Source organism: Prionailurus viverrinus, chromosome C1 (genome assembly GCF_022837055.1).
Source record: "Prionailurus viverrinus isolate Anna chromosome C1, UM_Priviv_1.0, whole genome shotgun sequence".
Classification (NCBI taxonomy): Eukaryota; Metazoa; Chordata; class Mammalia; order Carnivora; family Felidae; genus Prionailurus; species Prionailurus viverrinus.
In genome coordinates this window covers 198,545,147-198,566,647 of record NC_062568.1, presented here as the reverse complement: position 1 = coordinate 198,566,647, position 21,501 = coordinate 198,545,147, and the positions used below count along the sequence as shown (strand labels likewise).

Sequence of the window (21,501 nt, the reverse complement as noted above, 5' to 3'; positions counted from 1 at the left end):
CTCACTGATGAGGACGAAGCTGAGAGAGGAGAGGACTTCACTCAAGTCTCTTAGTGGTGCAGGCAGGATTTGAACCCAGGCGCTTTTCTGCAGAGCCTTTGCCCTGGACTGCCACCCTCGGCCGAGAGCTCTGACCGCTGACTCCCCAGGGAGCACTGTTTTTTGAGTCTCCAGTCCTTTCTCAGACTCACCAGAGGGGCTGCCAGTGCTGGGGGACACTGAGACCACGATGGAGGCCTCCTGGGCATCGATGTTGTTGTTGGCCCGGCACACGTACTCGCCGGAGTCAGCCACAGACATGCGGTGCAGCCGTAGGCGGGAGCCATGGGCCTGGCGGGGACGGGGAAGGAGGAGGAGAGGAGTCGAGGGGCCAAGGAGTCACCAGCTAGCTCAGGCCTCCTTCCAGGCCTCCCTCGTCAGACTGGCTGAGGCTACCCTCCGTCAACCAAGGGCAAGAGGGAGGGCCGCCCCGGGGCTACTGCTTCCCTTCCGGTCCTTTGCCCACTGGGGCTGTCCCTGCAGTGCCTGCCCCAGCAGGTAGGGGTTCTGGCCTCACTGTCACAGCTCCACTCCATACCTGGTGTTGGGCAGGAAGGCTGCCCCCACGCTTGTACCACGTGATGGTGGCCTGGGGCTGCCCGGCGACTACGCAGTTCAGATCCAAGGTCTGTCCTTCGACCACGGTGGGGGACGAGGACTCGATCTTGATTGGTGGGGAGACACTGGGCACTGGAGACAGAGAAGGACAGACCACACAGCCAGAGTCAGACAACAGTGATGGCTCCAGGGACCGCTCTGCCTCCCCCTGCGCCCACTTGCCTGGATCCCCTGCCCTGTGCCCTCTCACCATGGGAGGAGCCGCTGCCCTCGATGGTAACGATGAGTGAGGTCTCCTGGGACCCGGCACCGTTACTGACGTGACACACGTACTCGCCAGAGTCTGCAGGTGTCACCTGGGGGATCCGCAGTCGGGAGCCCACGATCTAAGGGGGAACACGTGTCAGTGGGTGGACGTAGCACCCCCGTGTCTCCGGGGCCGCTGCCCTGGACTCCAGGAGCCTCCCTGCCTCGTCTGGGCTGGCCTCCCCCCTGGACGTCCTTCAGAACTCCCTCAGCAGCCTTCCTGAGGCTCTAGGCTGGGGTGGACAGTGTCTCTGGCCTTGGACTGTTCTCACCTGTCACCTGTGCCAAAAGACTGCTGAGGCCATTCCTGGTGAGTCTCCAGTGCCCTGCTGTGGCTTCTATGACACTGCTGTCACAGGGCATGTCCACCCCATTCACTAGCCTGTGAGCCCCCTGAGGGCAGGCGTCTGCCTCATTCCACTTGGAATCCTTGGTGCCAGGTACAGACTTGGCCCGGAGCTATTCTCAGGGGCGTTCAGTGAGTGAGTAAATCATAGAATGTTCTATTGAAATATGGGATCCAACTGAGGTCAGTGAGATCTACGTATTTTGTTGGCATTGGTCCAGGGCCCATCCAGTAAGAACACTCCATGTTTGCTGAATGACTGAATGAGCACAGAAAAGGTGTTGAGAACCCCTCCTGAATCCTATCAGCGCCAGTGTGCCCAGTTTTTGCACCACCACCCAATGCCTCCATACCTGGTGCCGGCTGGGTAGGCTACCTCCACGCTTATACCAGGTGATGGTGTGCGGGGCTTGGCTGGCCACCAGGCAGTTGAGGTCCAGGACATGTCCATTGGCCAGGGAGGCTGAGGAGGACTCGATGCGGACGGGGTATACCACGCCCTGGGCTGGGAGGGTGAGACAGAAGGCAGGGTGTGGGAGCCGCTGAGGTTGGAGTGGCTCCCCCACTGTTTGTTAGGACCCTTGAGACACTCACGGTGGGAGGGGCCAAGGCGCTGCTGGATAGTGACAAGGACTGAGGCTTCTTGGGTGCCCGAGCTGCTGACCACACGGCATATGTACTCCCCAGAGTCGGCTGGGGTCACCTGGGGCAGCCGCAGCCTCGAGCCATGCACCTGGAAGGGCCAGGAGGAAGGCAGGCTCAGGGTCAGGCTGTGGGGCTCACAGCCAGGCTCCTGTTCCCTTCCCTGGCGCCCCTCCCAGGCCAGTCCAGCCAACTGGACTTGAGAGAAGCTCTTTCTGGAAAAACCACCATTTATGACCCTTCAATTCCCCTGCCCCAGCGTCAGGACTGGGTCCAATGAGAAGAAGAGAGCAGCCAACATTTGTCAATGTGCTATGGGGCAGGTGAGGTAGGCAGTGTGAGCCCGTTTGACAGAGGAGGAAACTAAAGATCAAGGAAGTCAGACGACTGGCCTAAAGTCACACAGCAGGCAAAGTGGCAGAACAGTGTCTAAACTCAGATATGCCTAAAGTCAAAGCCTGTATACTTTCTTCTTCTGCAGTCATGAGGGGCTTTCAGGCTCCCCCCTTAGCTCCCTTCCTCCTACCTGGTGCCGAGCGGGGAGGCTGCCCCCTCGCTTGTGCCACGTGATCTGGGCATGGGCCTGCCCAGCAACCAGGCAGTTCAGATCCAAGGTCTGCCCTTCAGCCACATGGGAGGAGGATGACTCGATCCGGACTGGGGGAGTGACCCCCAGCGCTGGGGACAGAAGGCAGAGGGTCAATCCCTGGCTAAGAGGGGAGGTGAGGTGGATGTGAGTGAAGGTGGGGGGTCTCACGGGATCCTGCCAGTGTCTCCCGCGGCTGGGCCCCTAGCCCTGCCCTACCCCCAGTGCTGCTTACCGGGTACAGAGCCTGCAGGCTCAATGGTCACCAGGACAGAGGCCTCCAGGGGCACCGAGCCACCCACCACGCGGCACACATACTCGCCCGAGTCAACTGGGGACACCTGGTGTAGTCTCAGCAGTGAGCCGTGGGTCTGGCCGGAATGGAGGTGAGCTCAGAGGGGGCTCTCATGGGACCCTTGCACCTATAACCTGCCCCCCTGCCTCACTCTCTGACCTCTGAGTCCTGGCCATCAGCTTTGTCCTGCTTAGGGGAGGCCTCGTCCCAAGGGTAGAGGGTGGTCGGGAGAAGCCATGGTGAACTGAGCAAACCCTGATACCACCTTCCATCAAGTCTAAGACACATCTTTTTTTTTTTTTTTTTTTTTAAGTAGGCATCACACCCGGCATGGGGCCCAACGTGGGGCTTGAACTCACAACCCTGAGATCAAGACCTGAGCTGATATCAAGTCAGATGCTTAACTGACTGAGCCACCCAGGTGCCCTAACACACTTTTTAATGTCTCTGAAATCAAGACACATTCTACAGTCAATAACTTTACAATGATAAAGGGCAGCTTTTTGTCCTTAGACGTACAAAAACTAATATTGCATCTTCCAATCGACAGCATCCTAAAGTCTATAAAATACAGTAATATTAATCATCGCTAACGGTACTATGGTAACAACAGCTTGGCAATTTCTGTGTGCCAGAGCTCTGAGCACTTTGCACATACGCTAATTCACTTCATCCTTAAGACAGTTCTGTAGGATAGATACCATTTTACAGATGTTGGAGCTATGGCACAGAGAGTTTAAGTAACTTGCCCAAGGTCATAGGCTAGTAAGTGGGGAAGCAGCATTCACACCTAGGCTGGCCAGTCCTAGAGTCTGGGCCCTAATCATTGTACTATCTATCCACCTGTGCAATGGGGTCCAAGGCTTCCCCTGTCTCCAAGGAGACTTCAGCCCTCCCCATCCTTGACCTCCACCACCCAGGGCCTCCCTCCTGTCTCCTTCTTGGCCTGTCCATCTTCCAGGCCTGTACCTGGTGCCGGGCAGGGAGGCTGCCCCCACGTTTATGCCACGTGACCTGGGCATGGGCCTGCCCAGGCACTATGCAGTTCAGATCCAGGGTCTGCCCTTCAGCCACGTGGGAGGAGGAGGACTCGATGCGGATGGGCTGGGTGCTGCCCGGAGCTGGGGGACAGGAGGGTCACCAGTCACTCAGTTCGCTAGGGCTGCCCCTGCCCAGCCCCGTCTTCCATCCCGGCCCAACCTGGTGGTGTCACTCACGGTAGGCAAAGTTGGCCCCCTGGGTCCTGGTTACGGTGACTGTGATAGAGGCCTCCATACCATTGCTGGCCCGGCAAACGTACTCGCCTGCGTCGGCTGGCGAGGCCTGGAAGATGTACAGGCGGGAGCCGCGGACCTGGGCAGCCAGGGCAGGGGTGTGAGAGCGAGGCTTCCCACAGCCTAGCAGATGCCCACCTGCTCTGCTCCTCTGAGCTGGGAACTGCCAGCCGCCCAGCTCAGGGGCCGAGACCCCCTCAACCTACTGCCCAGAGCTCGGCCTGGCCAGCCCCTCCCACCTTTCTGCCCCTGGGTACCTGGTGCCGGGCGGGGAGGCTGCCCCCACGCTTGTACCACGTGACCTGGGCATGGGCCTGCCCTGCCACCACACAGCTCAGATCCAGGGTCTGCCCCTCGGCCACTGTGGGGGATGTGGACTCGATCCTGACAGGGGGGACAGGTCCTGGGGCTGTGGGGAACGAAGCAAAGGTAGCAGGTGATCCCCGGCAGACAGGGCAAGAACGGTCCACCTCAGAGCCACACAGGCCTGGTCTTCTGAGGCCAGGCTCCTATGTTTGGGGGTTGCTGGCCTGGGTTTGGTTCACCTTGAGTGGAGGGCCAGGGCAGGGGCCAAGCCTTGCGGAAGGGAGCAAGGAAGTGGGGGAGAAGGGGATAGTTGAGGCTGGGAGAGAGGAGGAAGAGGCTGGAGCAGAAACACGAGGCACTGTGTGGCCAGAGAAAAGTGAGGAAGATGGGGTCTTCCAGCTCCAGCGCGGGCCTCCTCCCCCCACCCTCCCAATGGCAGCAGGAGCCGCTAGGACCTCAGCACCTCGGAAGGCCCTCAGCCCCTTCCGCTTGCCCTGCCCTTGGGCAGTTACTCACCAGGGATGGAGCCCGGAGGGGAGCCGGAGGCCTTGATGTCGACCAGGACGGAGGCCTCCAGGGGCCCAGAGCCAAGGACCACGCGGCATATGTACTCGCCCGAGTCGGCTGGAGACACCTGGTGCAGCCGCAGCAGCGAGCCATGGGTCTGAATGCAAACGGGAGGGTTGGCAGGGGGCCAGAGGGGCCCCATCTACCCCTCCAGAAGGCTGGTCCCGAGGACGGCTGTACCTGGTGCCGGGCGGGGAGGCTGCCCCCACGCCTGTGCCATGTGACCTGCGCGTGGGCCTGCCCGGGCACCACGCAGTTCAGGTCCAGGGTCTGTCCTTCAGCCACGTGAGAGGAGGAGGACTCGATGCGGATGAGCTGGGTGCTGCCCGGAGCTGGGGCTCCTCCAGGAGCTGGCACAGAGGAACTGGTAAGGGGCCGGGGCTCCCGAGCCCCAGTCCTGCAGCCCTGGGGCAGAGCACCCAGGGACATGACCAGGGCCTGGCTTGGGAGGGCAGATGGGAGGCCTTTCTAAGGCTGGGACCAGGCTTTTCTACCTCAGCATGGTCAGTCAGGCCCCTCCTTCTGTCACCCTCACCTCCAACTTTGGACTCGAGGCCCATTTGCCCACCCATGACTTCCTGATTAGGATAAGCTGCAATGGCCTACAGGCAACCAGAGCCCTTCAGTGCCCAGGCCAGGCCGAGGGACACAGACAACAATGTTACAAGTCTCTCCTGGAGAGTGTTTGTCATCTGCTCACACCACAGGGTAGTGGTCTTGTCCCCCTTCCACAGATGAGAAAACTGAGTCCCTAAAATGTGGAATAAATAACCAGTTCAAAGCTGATAAGGGGTAGAGGCATGATTTGAACCCAGGTCAGCCTGACTCCCGACTCAGTGTTTAATCCTGACTCTGCTGCTTCCTGACGAAATCTGAAACAGTATCCTCGTCATAGGGTCCCAGGTAAGCCAGATCAACCTTATCCCCACCCTTAGTCCCCTCACATCCCCAAAGCCCCCCCTAGAGCACCCCCTCTTGTCTGGCTGTCATGGAAGAGTCCACCGGCACCTTCCCTGGGATCAGTGGGGAGATCCTAGGGCTTGGCCTCTGCCCGGGCCCACTTGGCTCCTCACCTGGAGTGTAGCCAGGGCCTGGGTGGGTGTTGTGGAAGACAGAGACGACGATGGAGGCCTCCTTGGGGCCTGACTCGTTCTCCACTCGGCAGACGTATTCTCCAGAATCAGCTGGAGAAACCTGGGGAAGCCGTAACCGGGAGCCATGCACCTGGGACAGGTTGGGACGCAGGTGTGTGAGGGTAAGGAAGGGCTGCGGTCACCACTTCCTCTGAGCCTTAGTGAGTCACTCATCAGGCTCTCACTGGCTCTGCTCTGGGCTGCCCCATGACAGAAGCTGGACAGGGGGAGAAATAAGGGCTGGCCGTCGCTCGTGGAGGGCGTCCGGGCCGTGTGAAGCCTCTGCCTAGGAGGATCACTCCCAGGTCCCTCACCGCAGGCTCCAGGGTCCTCCTACCTGGCTGTGGGGAGGCAGGCTGCCCCCTCGCTTGTACCACGTGATGGAGGTGTGGGCCAGGCCGGCCACCACACAGTTGAGGTCCAGCGTCTGGCCTTCAGTCACCGAAGGCGATGAGGACTCGATCCTGACTGGCGGGGAGCTGGCACCTGGGGGGTACCAGCGGCGGACTGAGTAGGCCTCGGGGAGCCCTGGCTTGCCCTCCCCGCTCCTTTAGTCCCCAGAGGCCCCGCACCTGGAAGGACAACCACTTGGATCCGGGCCTGCGCGGTGCCCGCGGGGCTGCTGGCCACACAGAGGTAGAAGCCGGCGTCGGCAGCCGTGATGGCCGGGATGAGCAGCGTGGCGATGTCTGTGCGCTCGGACCGGGCCTGCCGCACGGTGGGAAGGGTCAGCCACCCGAGGGGGCGAGGCAGCCTGGCAAGGGCTAGCCAGCGAGGATGGGGGAAGGGGGCAGAAAGGGTAGTTGGACACGAGGGAGGGCAGAGCCAGGCGGCTGGCTAAGCAAGAGGCCAACAGCCGCTACCTGCCCGGGTGCGCCGAACAGGACGTCTGAGCAGGCCGCCGCTTCGGAAGTGAAGGACACCGGAAGGGGGAGAAGACTTGGTAGGAAGGGGAGACGGGAAAGGAAGGCGGTAGGCGCCGTGACCCTGTTGAGCCTGCGGGCCGGCCCAGACAGAGTTCCTCACCTGTGGGGGGAGGCTGCCCCCTTCCTTCCTCCAGGTGATGGTGGCGCTGGGCACCCCTGCGGCCCTGCAGTACAGCCTGACGGTGCGACCTTCGTGTACCTGAGTCCTCTCTGGGCTCACCTGGACCCTGGGCCCGCTGCCCCCTGCACACAGAGGCCTGTGAGGACATCTCTCTGGACTGCCCGCGGGCTCCCAAGCTCCACCCTCAGCCGTGTCCCCTCACCATGCACGTGGAGCACAGCCCTGGCCACGTGCTGCCCGGCACTGTTAAGGGCACGACACAGGTACTGGGCTTGATCCGAGGGCTCGACGGCTGGCAGGCGCAGGATGCCGCCGTGGATCTGTGCCTTCTGAGGGAGCTGGCCGCCAGGGCCCCCTGACGGAAAGGGGTGGCATCAGCACCCACCGGGCACCGCCAGGCCCTGTGGGTGGTAGGTCCCACAGCCTGGAGTCCCGCCCCTGGCCCCCCACATCCAGGGGAGGGAGGCCCTGCCACGGCTTCACCTGTCCACTCGAGGGTGGGCGCGGGGTTCCCGGTGGCACTGCAGCGGAACTCGGCCAGCTGTCCGGGCTGCACGGTGAGCTGGGGTGGATGGATGGAGACCACGGGGGCGGACGGGGTGCCCGAGGCTGACGGGGGAGGAAGAAGCAGTATGTGAGAAGCAGGGTGAGGAGCGCCCCCTTGCTGTTGGTCTCTGTTCTACTCCAGCCCCTCATGGCCGTGTGTTCCCAGAGGCCAGAGGGAGCTTTAAAAAATTTTTTTTTTCAACGTTTATTTATTTTTGGGACAGAGAGAGACAGAGCATGAACGGGCGAGGGGCAGAGAGAGAGGGAGACACAGAATCGGAAACAGGCTCCAGGCTCTGAGCCATCAGCCAAGAGCCCGACGCGGGGCTCGAACTCATGGACCGCGAGATCGTGACCTGGCTGAAGTCGGACGCTCAACCGACTGCGCCACCCAGGCGCCCCCGGAGGGAGCTTTTAAAATGTCCCCGGGTGCCAGGGGCGTCTGGGTTGCTCGGATGGTTAAGCGTCTAACTTTGGCTCTGGTCACGATCTCACGGTCCGTGAGTTCGAGCCCCGTGTCGGGCTCTGTGCTGACAGCACGGAGCCTGGAACCTGCGTCCGATTCTGTCTCCCTCTCTCCCTGCCCCTCCCCCATTCACACTCTGTTTCTCTCTCTCTCAAAAATAAACAGACATTAAAAAAATACTTTTAAAAATGTCCATGGTTCTTGATACTTCCCCATTTAAGGCCTGTTGGTGGCTCCCAAGGGCTTTCCGAATAAAATCCTTGCTGAACTGTGAACTCCTTGCTGTGCTGTGATCCACCTCTGCCCACAGCTTCACGTTCTTTACCTACCCCCTTCCCACAGCTCCAGCCATGCTAACCCTGCCGATCCTCAAACACATCAACATGCACCTGCTGCAGGGCCTTTGCACGTGTTGGTTCCTTTGCCGAGAACACTCTCTGCCAGCTCTTCAAGTGGCTGAACACATCCTCTTCCTTCAGCTTTCAGCCCAGACGTCACCTCCTCACGGAGGCCCTCCCTGACCACCCCATGGAAAGTAGCCACCCTTCACCTACCTCACTGTCTGTTCCTATCCTGGCCCTCATCACCGTGTGAAATTCCGTTGTTTGTTCATTTGTTCCCATGCTTATATTTTTTTTAATTTTATTTTAACTTGTTATATTTTTTATTTTTTTAAATTTACATCCGAGTTAGTTAGCATATAGTGCAACAATGATTTCAGGAGTAGATTCCTTAATGCCCCTTCCCCATTTAGCCCATCCCTCCTCCCACAACCCCTCCGGCAACCCTCTGTTTGTTCTCTATATTTAAAAATCTCTTCTGTTTTGTCCCCCTCCCTTTTTTACATTATTTTTGTTTCCCTTCCCTTATGTTCATCTGTTTTGTCTCTTAAAGTCCTCAGATGAGTGAAGTCCTAGGATTTTTGTCTTTCTCCGACTGACTAATTTCACTTAGCACGATACCCTCCAGTTCCAGCCACGTAGGTGCAAATGGTGTTCCCATGCTTATTGTCTCCCTATTAGAACACGTGGTGCAGGAGGGCAGAGCCCCTGTTTGTCCTCCCCCCCCATCTCTTCAGAGTCTAGTCAGGCCCAGGCACACAAACTGTTCACAAACTGTCAGCTGAATGAAGAAATGGTCGCCAGTCCCAGTGGGCACGGGGGAAGGCCGTGGGTGGGTGGGCCAGGTGTGGAAGTGAATGGTGTACCTTGCACGTGCAGTGTGGCTGTGCCCTGGTCCATGGCGAACATGTTGGAGCCCGTGCAGACGTAGGTGCCCGCGTCGCTCGGCTGTACGTTGCGAATGGTCAGGATGCCGTTGAAATCCATGGCTCGGGCTGGCAGTTTCCCATTGTGCAGGCGGGTCCAAACCAGGGTGTAAGCGGGAGACTGCAGGCGGGGTAAGGAGGGTGGGATGGCGGTCAGAGGCGAACTTCAGAGACACTAGAAGCCAGAGCCGCCCTCCCCTGATGTCCACGCACAGCTCTGCCCACCTTGCTCTTGGCTGTGCAGATGAAGGTGACATCAGCCCCGGGGCGCACGCTCTGGCTCCGCTGCTCCTCCACGGTCACCGTGATGGGCTTGCTTGGAGCCTCTGTGGTGACAGGAGGCACCCCCTGAGCCAGGTGCTGGCCAGGCCCCGTCTCCTGTGGCCACTTTCTCTCTCTCTCCATCATCCTGTCTGGGTGTCACTTCCTTCCCAGGCTAGCTCAGATTCCACTGCGTGCCCTGGTGCCTCCCTCCCTCACGCTGGCTCAACCCCACGGCTTCTTCCCGCTGGCACCGAGAGCCACAGGCTGCAATCAAAGAGCATCACGCTGCCACGAGTCCACCTGGCGTCGATTCATGGTCACAGACCACGAAATTGCCCTTAACACTTTGCACTTCACTCCACTGGGCTTCTCTGTCTGGTTTGAGTCTCCATCCTCCCCAACAATTTCACACCTCCAGCCTCTCCACCCACCCGCACCCCACTTCCGTTTCCACAGCCGAGGGCTTCAGCTCACGCTTGCTGAAGAAATCGAGACTACCAGTCAGGACTTTGCCCATCTTCCCAAATCCACCCACCTGCCCTCCCTCCTTCCTGGTCCCACAGGACGAGACCCTTCCCCCCCAACCCATCACCGCAGCCCTGCCCTGCCCTGCCCCACCCCTCCCAAGCACTTCCTCCCAGGGCCATGCATTATCTTGCTACATCAGTCCCTCCTCTCCCTCTGCACGGATCATTCTACGCCACAGACAAATGTGTTCTAGAATTTTCTACCTTCAAAAACACCCCCTTGACCTTATACTCCCCCCAGCTATTGCTACATGTATTGGCCTTCCTTCAGAGCCAAGACTCTTTATTTATTTATTTTAAGGAGGCTCCGCATCCAACGTGGGCCTCGAACTCATGACCCTGAGATTAAGAGTCACGTGCTCTACCAGCTGAGCCAGGCAGCCACCCTAGAGCCAAGACTTTTGAAAGAGCTGTCTGTCCTTGCTGTCTACGCCTGGCCTTCCCCTCCATTCTTTGCCTCTCTCCAGTCTGGTTTCTACCCCTTCTCTCCACTGTATGGCTCTCATCAAAGACGATGGCCTCCACGGGTCCCTTCTCTGCCCGTATCTGACTGCCCCGGGGCATGTGGTGAGGCCAACCACTCCTTCCAGGAAGCCCCCTCCCCACATGACCCCCAACACACCTGCTCTCCTGCTCTCTGCCTATCTCAATGGCTGTCCCCACTTAGTCCCTCGTGCTGTCTTCCCTCTTCACCTTGACATGTTCAAGCTGGAGCTACAGACTCGTGATGCCCCCTGACCTGTGTGTAGCAGGTGCTGTGGGTGCCCCGCCCTCATCCCCTTCCCCTGTCACTTCAGACCCCGCCTGCCTGACTTCTGCCAGCCGCCGCATTTCTGTGCCTGAGGTCCTTCTCGGGCCACCGGGGACTGCCGTGCCTGCCCCCGAGGTGGTATATAACGCGGGGGCCCTGGTGATCCTAGAGCACAGGCCTCAATCAACTGGCCCTGGGATGGGGGACTCCGAGGTGCACATTTTACTCTGGAGTTTCCCAGAATTTCTTTGGCTGCGGTGAACTGTCCCCGGTGGGAATGTGCTCGGTAACACGCCCTCTATGGGATGTCTTCTCTTTCCTGCCTCACTTCACTTCCTACAGAAACTGCTGGCATGAAAATCCTCATCCCAGACTCAGCTTCAGGGGTGGGGGTTCCCAATGAAAACACCCGCCTGCTGAGCCTGCTCATCTCGGTAAATGGCGCCTCATTTGCCTGCCTGCTGGGGTCCAGACCCGTGGGCATTATTTTAGCCTTTCTTTCTCTCTCAGTGACCACAATCAAGTCCTGCCAATTTTGCCTCTAAAACTAGCCTTGACCCCACTATCTCCCCATCTCCGTGGCCAGCACCCCCGTGCCCCACCACCCTCTCCAGCGGAGGGACGTGCCCACTGCCTGTGTCCACAGTCCAGCCCGGCACAGACGGGCTGGGGGCGGAGTGGAGCAGGGACTCACCGGTGACCAGCAGCTCTGCCCGGCTGGTATTGGCGCGATGGAGATTACGACAGGTGCAGATATAGACGCCAGCATCTGACGGCTGGACGCTAGGGAAGTGGAGCTCAGAGCCTGGTGGGAAGTGGACAGGAGCTCATCAGCGCAGATGCACCCCGTCTCCCACCCGGCCCTGCGTGTAAGGACAGGATCGCAGCAAACAGGCCTGTGATTCCCCTCCCTCTGGGGTGGCTCATGGGGCTGAGGGGCCCGGGGTCATGGGTACCTTGATGTCGCTGCTGGGTGCTGCTAGGCAAGGGACGCCCATCCTCACGAGACCAGTAAAAGTAGTGGGGTGGGCTCCCACTGACCTGGCACCACAGGGAGTGGGAGCCACCTTGGGGTACTATGGTCCGAGCCGGATGCACCTGGACCACCAGTGGGGCTGCATCTGCTGGAGGAAGGACAGGAGAGGCCATTCAGGCAGGAGCTCCCAGCATGCAGCACTGTCTCAGGTATCTCTGTCTTCCCAAACCCTGGTGTGCCCCACCCTCAGCCCTGCCCCCCGGATGTAGTGACTCTCAAACTCCCTAGGCTCACTGCCTTCTCCATCACCCTGACCCGCCACGATCCCACTTACCTTGGGGCAGGCACCGGCCCCCCCGCACATTGGGGTTACCCACGTAGCCTGGGGCACATCTGTAAGGAGGAACAGACCCGCTCTGTCAGGCCCCAGGCCCCAGGGGACTCGGTGCCTCATGGTGGACTTGCAGAGCCAGAAGTCCAGCGGGGGTGGGCTCAGTGCCGGGTGAGGAGGCTCACAACTCTGGAAGGACTTTGGAGACCAAAGAGGCCTCAACACGGCCTCACTGAGCTAAGAACGGCGATGTTAGCAGATTGGACAACGGGGGTAATAAGGTCTTTAGTCTCCAGGGAAACATTCATTCAACAAGCATTTATTAAGCAACTACTACGCTAGCTTGTGGAATCGGGACAGTGAGCATGATGCAGCTCTCGCCCTTACAGACCTGGCTTGTCGGGAAACCAACGAGGAACTATGTAAACGAGAGAGACGCACATGAGGGGCACTAACCCAGGCCTGAGAGTCAAGAAGCTCCCCAGAGGACCGCACTACTGGCTTGTTATATTCCCTTGGAGCGGATTGTACTCCAAAGAACTCACCACTCTTCATAATTATGTGTTTGTATGATTACTTGCTGCCCCGTCTCCCATGACAGGTGGTAGACTCCCTAAGGGCTGAGACTGAATCTGTTTCGTTCACCCCTTTATCTCCAACACCTTGGCGCACTACATGGCACACAGTAGGTGCTCAAGAAAAACATGCTGAATGAGCGAATGAAGCTGAGCTTTGAAGGCTAAACAGGAGTCAGCGAGAAAGGGGAGGTCTGAGGGTGAAGAACGTTCCATGCAGAGGGAACAGCGTGTGCAAAGACCAGAACGTCAAGAAGTCAAGAGGTTAGGCCCAGCTATGGTAGATTCGGGTGTTAAAAGGGGAATGAGCTTGGGCTTGGCCCAAGGGCAACGGGGAATCTTGGAAGGGTTTTGGGCAGGGGAAAGATGTGATCCTGGCAGAGACCTTTCTGAGCAACACCCCCCCCAGGACTCTCACCTAGGAGTCTACCATATGCCCCCTTCCTCCCCCCATCCTATTTGCAAACTTACTGCTCACAGTACTGGCCAGTGTAGCCGGGTTCACAGGCTGTGCATCGGTACCCGCCAGCTCCCAGGCTCTCACAGGTGCGGGAGAACCTGGGATGGGGGAGGCAGAGGTCAGGCCGGGGGACGCCCACCCTCCACCCGGTGCCCTCCACTTCTGCAGTGCCCTCCGCTCCCAAGTGGGAGTTCTTCCTTGGGCCCTGAACGGGGACACCCACATGTTCTCCGGGTTGGTCAGTGGGCAGGCGCAGGGCTGGCAGTCCTCAGGTGTCCCGGCAGTAGCATCTCCATAATAGCCAGGGGCACACAGCTCACAGAATTCCCCAGCGGCGTTGTGCTGGCAGTGCTGTGGGGCACAAGGATGTCAGCCACCCGCCATTTGGCAAAATCTACCCCAAACTGTACAGTTTTGTAATCCCTTGAGCTGGAAATTCTGTATCTGTGAGCCTATCTTAAATAATTGTAGAAGGGGCCTCTGGGTGGCTCCGTTGGGTAAGCATCCGACTCTTGATTTCGGCTCAGGTCATGATCTCATGATTTGTAGGTTCGAGACCTGAATGGGGCTCTGAGCTGGCTGTATGGAGTCTGCTTGGGATTCTCTCTCTCCCTCGCTCTCTCTGTTCCTCCCCCACTGGCGCTCTCTCTCTCTCTCTCTCTCTCTCCAAATCAATAAACTTAATAAAAAGAGAAGGATGTTATTCTACCATTTTGGCCATCCCACAATACCTACAGTGCCCACTGCTGGTTCAGGCACTTTGTCCCACAGTCCGTGTCCTGCCACCTTGCCCCTGGACCTAGGCCCACCTTACCAAGCCCACCCCTCCCTGCCTCCCAGGCAGCCCCGGTGCCCCACCCAGGCCCGGAGAAATTGACCCCTGACCCTGCCCTGTTTGCGTCTTACCGAGCAGGCCCCGGTCTCCGGGTGGCACAGGTCTGAGTGGCCGTTGCATTCACACAGCTCACAGTGGCCGAGGTAGAGTCCACTGCCAGTGCGTGTATAGCCTGGGGCACAGTCCTGGGGAGAGAGGAGGGCTGGTTTCTATCTCTAAAGTGGTCCCATCTGGAGCCAATAGACCAGAACCTTCTCTCTCCAGCCTCTCTCCACAATCTAGACTCCCATTGGCTCTTGGTTGGGAAATCCCAGGCCCGGCCCTCCTCCCCAGCATCCTCTCTTGGAACCTTCCTCCCTGTCTTTGTGCTCAGTTTCTCAACACTGTGGAAGCTGGGACAGTGTCTGTCCCCATCCCGCCTGGCATCTCCAGCCACTCTGAATCTACTGAAATCATAGTTCACCCTTAATGGAGGAGAACACTTCTCCATTTCCCATTTTCGTTCCTGAAAATTCTTCTGGTAGGGTCTCTATTGAAAAACTGAACTCCTAGACGGAAAAAACAAGGTTCAGGAGACCCAGATTTGGAATGAGCCCTTGGAGATCTTTACAACTACCTCACAGTCACTAAATAAAGTGAAAGAGGCAGGCATCTCACACACAATCGAGGATGTTTTTACACATTCTGAGTGAGTAATCATGGGTTTGGAAAACAAAGAGTTTCTATTCACTACCCCTCCTTTGAAACTTCTCCAGGCCCCTCCCGCCCCCCAACCATTTCAAAGGGATGTTTACAAATCTGTTTTGCTTCACTGCAGAAAGTGCGCACACAGGATTATTCTGCCCTCCCCAGGGCTTCTCCTTCAAAATGTGTTATTAAATTTGATAACTTCAAAGGAGGTGAAGTTCATATGTTTGGATTTGAAAGTCCGTGGCCATAGCAAAGGTGCACGAATGTAAAATTGCGGAGATGTGCATTTTGCACAGGGGAGTTCCTGCATCTGGGCGCTGGCTGTTCCCACACTTGACCTCCCTGCCGCCCACCTGGCATTGCAGCTCTGCCCCCTCCCCTTCCTTCATCCTCCCCCTTCCTCAGTTCCAAGTTCACTCATCCAGTGTTGACTGGCGGCCTGCCAATGTGTCTGGAAACTCAGTGGTGGACAGTCAGCTCAGGCGCTGCCCTCAGGGAGTTCACGGTCTCCAGCCAAACCCTCCGGATGCTCTTGGGTTCTCTGCAACGGCCAGCCCTCTGTTCCACCCCCAGTGCCCTCCCTGTAAATAGGGGTCCCTGTCTCTCCCCGACCTGTCTCATTCACCAGGGCAGAGAGGACTTTTCCGGACGCCCAGCGCAGACCACAGCACTCCCTTCACAGCTTGGCATTCCCTACTGAGCGGAACCTCATTCCAGGCCTAAGGAAGTAGCCCCTGCCCCCTCAGCTTTCCAGGGTGACCCTTCTGCATCATGGACTATTTCCCCATACAGTCCTCCTTGTGAGCTGCCCAGAATCCTACCCTGCTCTGCACTGTTTACCTCTCCGAGGCATTTCTATGTTCTGCTTTGGCCCAGAAAAATATGTGTATCTGTATTGCCTCCCTGTCTCTAGGGGGCACCCTGGGAGCACGAGCTGGGTCTTAGTCTTGGGAGACCATAGTTGTATCCCCTTGGGAAAGCCACTTAGCCTTCAGAGCCTCTATTAAAAAAAACCTGTTAGGGGTGCCTGGGTGGCTCAGTCGGTTAAGCCTCCAACTTCGACTTTGGCTCAGGTTATGATCTCACAGTTCATGAGTTCGAGCCCCACATCAGGCTCTGTGCTGACAGCTCAGAGCCTGGAACCTGCTTCGGATTTTTATCTCCCTCTCTCTCTGCCCCTCCCCTGCTCACATTAGTGTCTCTCTCTCTCAAAAGTAAATAAATATTTTTTAAAAATCTGTTAAGAGGGGATAATTACACATCTTTCACGGGTGTTAGGAAGAATAAATCAGATACTGCATAGTACATTAAAGTTATGGCAGGGGCAACTGGGTAGCTCAGTTGGGCGTGCGACTCCTGATTTTGGCTCAGGTCATGATCTCACGGTTCATGAGTTCAAATCTGTGTAGGGCTCCAGGCCGGCAGTGTGGAGCCTGCTTGGGATTCTTTCTTTCCCTTTCTCTCTGACCCTCCCCCACGCTCTCTCTCTCTCTCTCTCTCTCAAAATAAACTTAAAAAAAAAAAAAAGAAAGTTGCTATTCAGATGTAAGAAAGGCTTTTAAAAAATTAAAGTTATGGCAGTAACGACAGGCCACGGACATGGCAGTTGACCAGCTTGCTGACCAGCTGTACCAGAGCAGATGTGTCTGGGCTGGCCGCACTCACCTGGCATGACAAGCCAACATAGCCCGGGGGACAGCGGCATTCCTCCACCTCCATGGCCCGGGGTCCCTCTGAGGGCCCAGGCTGGGCGACCTCCAGGCTGACGGAGCTGATGCTGGCTGCCCGTGGCATCGAGGAGAACGTGGCCCGGACCAGGAGCTCATCCAGGTCGGCCAGCGCCATCAGGAGGTGCTCGCGCGTGGCCGGCTGCCCATCAGGCCGGCGCCAGAATTCCTGGGTTGGGGGGCACAACAGCAAGTGTGGGTGAGGGGTGTGAGGCCCCGTGTGCTAGTCCTGCAGCACCGCTACCCCATCCCCTGGCCTCCAGGCACTGGCCGAGGACCGTGAGGTGAGGATGGGGGATGGGCAGGGGAAGCACCGACGAGGCCAGGCTCCAGAGCAGGGTGGGCAGTGGGGGAGGGTCAGACACAGTGTGATCTCACCTCTCGGAAAATGATCTCGAAGCTCTTCCTCTCTGGGCCCTGCGGCGCTGGCTGGGAGGCCACCAGCATGATGTTGTTGCCCTGGAGAGACACCGGCAGGATTGGGAGGGGAATCAAGGGGCCCTCGGGGACAGAGGAGTCCTCCACCAGTCCCGGCCTCTCCGTGACACCAGCCTCCAGTCTCTGATTGCCCAAGCTCATGTGCCCAATCATGAGCACGTTCACCGCCTCTTTCTCAGCAGCTGGGCCTCTGCCTGGCTAGTGTCTAACCTGACTGGGTGGGGGGCCATGGGCCTCGGGCCCCCAGCTCGTGCCAGGCCAGCTGAGCCCTGGGCCGATAGGACAAGGACACCGAGGGTGGCTGCTGGTTTCCACCCTCCCCTTCTGCCCGCCCACCTGGAAGCCACGTGCTCACCGTGATCTGGACGTCAGGGTCAGAGAGCGGACTGCCATGCGCCCCTGCCGTGTAGGAGAGGGTATATCGCAGCTTCCCGCCATAGGCTGCCACCTGCAAAGAGGCAAGCCCTGCAGTCACAGCCCAACTCTGCCTTCCTCCACGGTGCGTGTGACCCTACCGGTGAGTGGGCGGAGCTTCTCAAGGCTTTTCTGTACCTGCGCTGTCCCCTCCGTTCAACCGGAGGCCAGTGCGCTTGGCCCCTGGTTGCCAAGGAGACAGGCACCTGTCAGTTCCTTTGCTGTCTTGGACCTGCCGGTGGTGACCCTGAGCAGCCTCGACAGCTCAGCAAACAAGCTTCAAGTCCCTTTCCCTTTGAAGAAATTTCCCGAAAAGTAGACAGGGGTACTGACGGTGATCATCACGAGCTTGCCCCAGAAGGTTTACAAGTTCCCGGCCGTGGGGGTAGGGCTGAGGGTGAGCCTTCAGAGGCCTTGTCCCTTGGGCAGGTGGTTTTTGTCTGCTTAGAATCCATTTCCCTGTTTTTTTTGCAAACTACGGCCCTGGTTTCCTTTAAAGGAAACTATGTCCTACGTGCGGGCCAGGTGGTTTGAGGGCAGACGTGAGCCAGGTCTGGCCAATGTGCATTTTCCACCATTCTCTTCCACTCTGTCGGGGATGGACACGTAAACCTGGCACTTCTGCTCCTTCCACGAACAGAGATACCCCCTTTACTGGTCAGATTGGAAGCCTGAGAATGATGCCAATGGAGATAAAAGTCCTAATGAGCCCCTGAACCCAGCCACGCCTGACACCAGCTTCCTCGGACTTTGTAGTTGTAGGAGCTGGCTGTACTTGGGTTTTCCATCGCTCACAACTGAGAGAGTCCTTAGGCTTCCTGCTGGGGGCTTTCACGTGGGCAGCCAAGGCCCCAGCTCTGTCCCAGGACTTTCCTTTCTCTCCTCTGCCACCACAGCAGATGTTCGGATCAATACCACACCGCATCAGGCCTAGCCCATCTGTTCATTTTTGTGTTCATTCAGTTGGTGAGCACTTATTCAACGCCTACTGACTACATGCTGGAATTGAGCTATACTGTCCTGAGGATGTTTTCCACAAGCTCAGGGTGAGGGAAGGAACTCTAAGGCATAACTGGATAACCATGAAACAACTTAGTTTCCTGCTTGCTTTGGATGCCAGCAGGTTCATCACTGCTTCCAGACCAAGCTGTAGGCGTGTGCAGCAGGGTGGCTCAGGGAGTCTGCTCAGGGAGCAGACTCTGAAGTCTAAGACTGGAGTTCAAGTCCAACTGTACTGGCGGGACAGCCCTGGACAAGGCAGCTAACCTGAGTCTTACTTTCCTCTTACGGAAATAGCAATAAAAATAACATGTACCTTGAAGGGTAGCACAAAGATTAAGTAACAAAGGCTCTGTAAAATACTGCCCTCAGCAGAGTGTCCCCAGAGTGCACGGCCTCCTTGCCTGCCAGCTCCTCACACACCTGGCTGCGCTCTCGGCTTCGGCAGATCTTTCTTATCCCCATTCCCCCCAGATCATGCCAATTCCGTCCCAGCTGCCTCTCTGAATGCTATTTCATGGCATATTATGCATATTCTTAAGAGGCATTCTAAATAGTTTTTGGAACAAGACGGAGCTGACGTCAATCCTAACACTAATGCCAACGGTGATGATGACGTTGATGATGCTGGCGATGACAGGAACGACCAGGGCCAGGGTCGTCCTCTGCCCAGATACAACGCAGCACGCAGGAAGTGCTAAAATAATGCTTCCTGAAGGAATGAAGGCAGAGCCAAGAGCTAGGTGAGTGAGCTGGATATGGGGTAAAGCCTCCTGGGTGAGACGGGTCCCCGCCAGGGCCTGTGGCCACTGATGGGACACCAGGCAAGTCCCTTCCCCTCTCCGGGCCTTGATCTACCTACCCATCTGTGTCATAAAGGACTCTGAAAAAGGGCTCTCGAATATTTTAGGTTTTGATGACACCCTGTTAACCCCCAGCTCCTTGTTACCTTGTTCCCCAGGAAGGCTTGGGGCAGCTGCCAATAATAGAGGCTCCCAGGAAGTAGAGAGAAGCCTTCGTAGGAGAGAGAGAACTAGGACAGAAGGACAGGCGATGAGAGCTGCTGGGGGGTCGGGGGTGGGGGATCCAGAGCACAGCTACAGTCCCAGCGGGGACACATTTGCACGCATGCACACGCACACACACACACACGCAAACCCTGGAGGGAAGGCTGGGGTGGGGGCTGTGGAGGGATAGAAGCCCCTAGCCCAAAGCTCAAGTCCTAGCCCTGCTCTTGGGACAACTTGTGCCCCATCCCTGGATCCAGAGACCCCAACTGTTCTCACTGGGCGTGGTTGGGTTGGTGTCTCCTCACGTCTGGTGTGTGCCTCTTGGGGACCCCACGATGACTTATGCAGCACACCAGAAAACATTTTGAAGTTGAGTAGGTATTTTAACATGTATTGGAAAATGTATTACCAGTGCAAATGAGCTGCTGTGTGATAGACTTAAAGGGAACTTTGAGGGGCGCCTGGCTGGCTCAGTCGGCGGAGCAGGCAACTCTTGATCTCGGGCTTGTGGGTTCGAGCCCCACGTTGGGTGTAAAGATTACTTAAAAACGTCTAAAAATAATAATAAAATCAAGGGAAATTTGAAGTAAATCATAGCCCAGGTAGTGTGCAGAAATGGCAGAATTTGTGAAGTTGGTTCACAAACAGCTAAAGTCTGGAAAACATGGTGGCGGTGGTGGTGGGGTCTCTTGGCAGGTGCCTTGGCACATACCTGAGAGCCTGCTGAGGAAGGCGCAGAAGCTGAAGAGGATGAGGAGGAGGAGGAGGAGGAGGAGGAGGAGGAAGAGGGGGAGGAGGAAGAGGGGGAGGAGGAGGAGGAAGGGAGAGCTGCTTGTAGGGCAGCTGCAGGCTGGGGATGGAGCAAGAGCCCCGGGGCAGGGGGATGGGGGTGGGCAGCAAAGCTGGAAAGGAGCTGCCAGATCTCGGCATCCATCCGCCTCTGGGCCTCATCCACCTGGGGGACCGGGAGAGGGAGGACAGAGGAAAGGAGCAGAGAGGGACAGAAAAGACGCCGTGAGGCTCTGCCTCCCATCAGGCGGCAAGAGGCCCCACGAGCCACCTACTTCTGTGCTATCTGTTCACAAGTGCCTGACCTTCTGGCCCTCGCACCCGATGTCCTCTTGCTCCTCATGACCCTGGTGGGGCGATCCTGGGATGGGCCCCGATGACTATGGGCAGAAGCCCATACAGAAGACACCTCTCTGTCGAGCTCAGGTCCCCGGGGCACTTGTGGTAGGGGAGGCCGTTCCTTGGGCCTCACTTACCATGCATGCCCATGGTGCCAGCCCAAGCCATTGATGGCTCCGGAATGTTTCCCATGGGCAACACTGGAGTGGACTGGGTGTTAGGCTGGGGCCTAGCTTGGGGGAAAATGGCCCAGGAAGGCCAGGGCCTCAGCTCAAGGCTCTTGCTTGAACTATACTCTCTGCTCTGCATGGGGCCCCAGATACAGCCTGTCCCAGCCAAGTGCTGAGTTACCTCCGATAGCCGCTGTGCCCGGCCCCTGCCCTCTGGGGGCCCCATGGTCCTCTCAGCTGTCACAGCTGCCCGCAACTGCTCCTCTGAGAGGGACGTGCGGTTCTGATGGGTGGAGGGCAGAGCCCAGCTCAGACCTCCCAGGGCCCCAGCACTGGAGCCCTGGGGAGTGTCCTCTCCCCGTGGATATGGTGGCCAGAAAGGCCCATGCTGACTGGGGAGGAAGACGCACACTCCGCCCTCCAGGCTGGCACCCGGGGGTTAGCGCCAGGCTGCTGAAGGGGCATACGCACACAGAGGGTTAGTGGAGGTTGCTCGGAAGGCAGTGCCAGGGTAACCCGGTGGGCTGGGTATAGTCATGTGGTTTAGCATCGAGTTAGTTTCCCTGCCACCTCGGCCACCATTCTGGCCACAGACAGCAGGCAGCAGGACCAGACCACAGAGCAGATGGGGCACAGGTCGTCCCAGCTCCAATTCCTGGTACTGCAGGGCGGGGCCATCGGGCACCTGCCGGGGTTCATGCGGACCACATTTCCTCGGGCACTGGGCATTTCCCCATGCGGGACTGACGGCATCGGAAAACACCACGGCTGTGTCACATCCATTTCACACCACTCAGATCACGGGCCTACCTGGTGAGCCCGGCGCAT

The 21,501-nt window shown here is 58.0% G+C and overlaps 1 protein-coding gene across 6 annotated transcripts in view; it reads right to left on the bottom strand.

Annotated features, from left to right (window-relative positions):
- Positions 1 to 21,501, bottom strand: part of HSPG2 (heparan sulfate proteoglycan 2) — a 100,938-nt gene that overhangs the window by 19,702 nt on the left and 59,735 nt on the right. For 4 of the 6 annotated variants that reach the window (XM_047869290.1, XM_047869292.1, XM_047869293.1 and 1 more), the window contains 29 exons: positions 17,308 to 17,400; positions 16,893 to 16,973; positions 16,453 to 16,683; positions 14,169 to 14,282; positions 13,486 to 13,613; positions 13,274 to 13,360; positions 12,231 to 12,289; positions 11,877 to 12,044; positions 11,615 to 11,725; positions 9,604 to 9,704; positions 9,319 to 9,499; positions 7,583 to 7,708; positions 7,302 to 7,454; positions 7,079 to 7,221; positions 6,625 to 6,760; positions 6,390 to 6,538; positions 5,993 to 6,143; positions 5,100 to 5,269; positions 4,869 to 5,016; positions 4,304 to 4,455; positions 3,990 to 4,125; positions 3,742 to 3,893; positions 2,713 to 2,848; positions 2,418 to 2,569; positions 1,844 to 1,982; positions 1,603 to 1,754; positions 848 to 983; positions 578 to 729; positions 192 to 330 (listed from right to left, as the gene is read on the bottom strand). In XM_047869290.1, the coding sequence (XP_047725246.1) occupies positions 192 to 330; positions 578 to 729; positions 848 to 983; positions 1,603 to 1,754; positions 1,844 to 1,982; positions 2,418 to 2,569; positions 2,713 to 2,848; positions 3,742 to 3,893; positions 3,990 to 4,125; positions 4,304 to 4,455; positions 4,869 to 5,016; positions 5,100 to 5,269; positions 5,993 to 6,143; positions 6,390 to 6,538; positions 6,625 to 6,760; positions 7,079 to 7,221; positions 7,302 to 7,454; positions 7,583 to 7,708; positions 9,319 to 9,499; positions 9,604 to 9,704; positions 11,615 to 11,725; positions 11,877 to 12,044; positions 12,231 to 12,289; positions 13,274 to 13,360; positions 13,486 to 13,613; positions 14,169 to 14,282; positions 16,453 to 16,683; positions 16,893 to 16,973; positions 17,308 to 17,400 (3,976 nt within the window). The remainder of the gene's footprint in view (positions 1 to 191; positions 331 to 577; positions 730 to 847; positions 984 to 1,602; positions 1,755 to 1,843; positions 1,983 to 2,417; positions 2,570 to 2,712; positions 2,849 to 3,741; positions 3,894 to 3,989; positions 4,126 to 4,303; positions 4,456 to 4,868; positions 5,017 to 5,099; positions 5,270 to 5,992; positions 6,144 to 6,389; positions 6,539 to 6,624; positions 6,761 to 7,078; positions 7,222 to 7,301; positions 7,455 to 7,582; positions 7,709 to 9,318; positions 9,500 to 9,603; positions 9,705 to 11,614; positions 11,726 to 11,876; positions 12,045 to 12,230; positions 12,290 to 13,273; positions 13,361 to 13,485; positions 13,614 to 14,168; positions 14,283 to 16,452; positions 16,684 to 16,892; positions 16,974 to 17,307; positions 17,401 to 21,501) is intronic. The other 2 variants (XM_047869291.1, XM_047869296.1) reach the window with 1 other exon arrangement.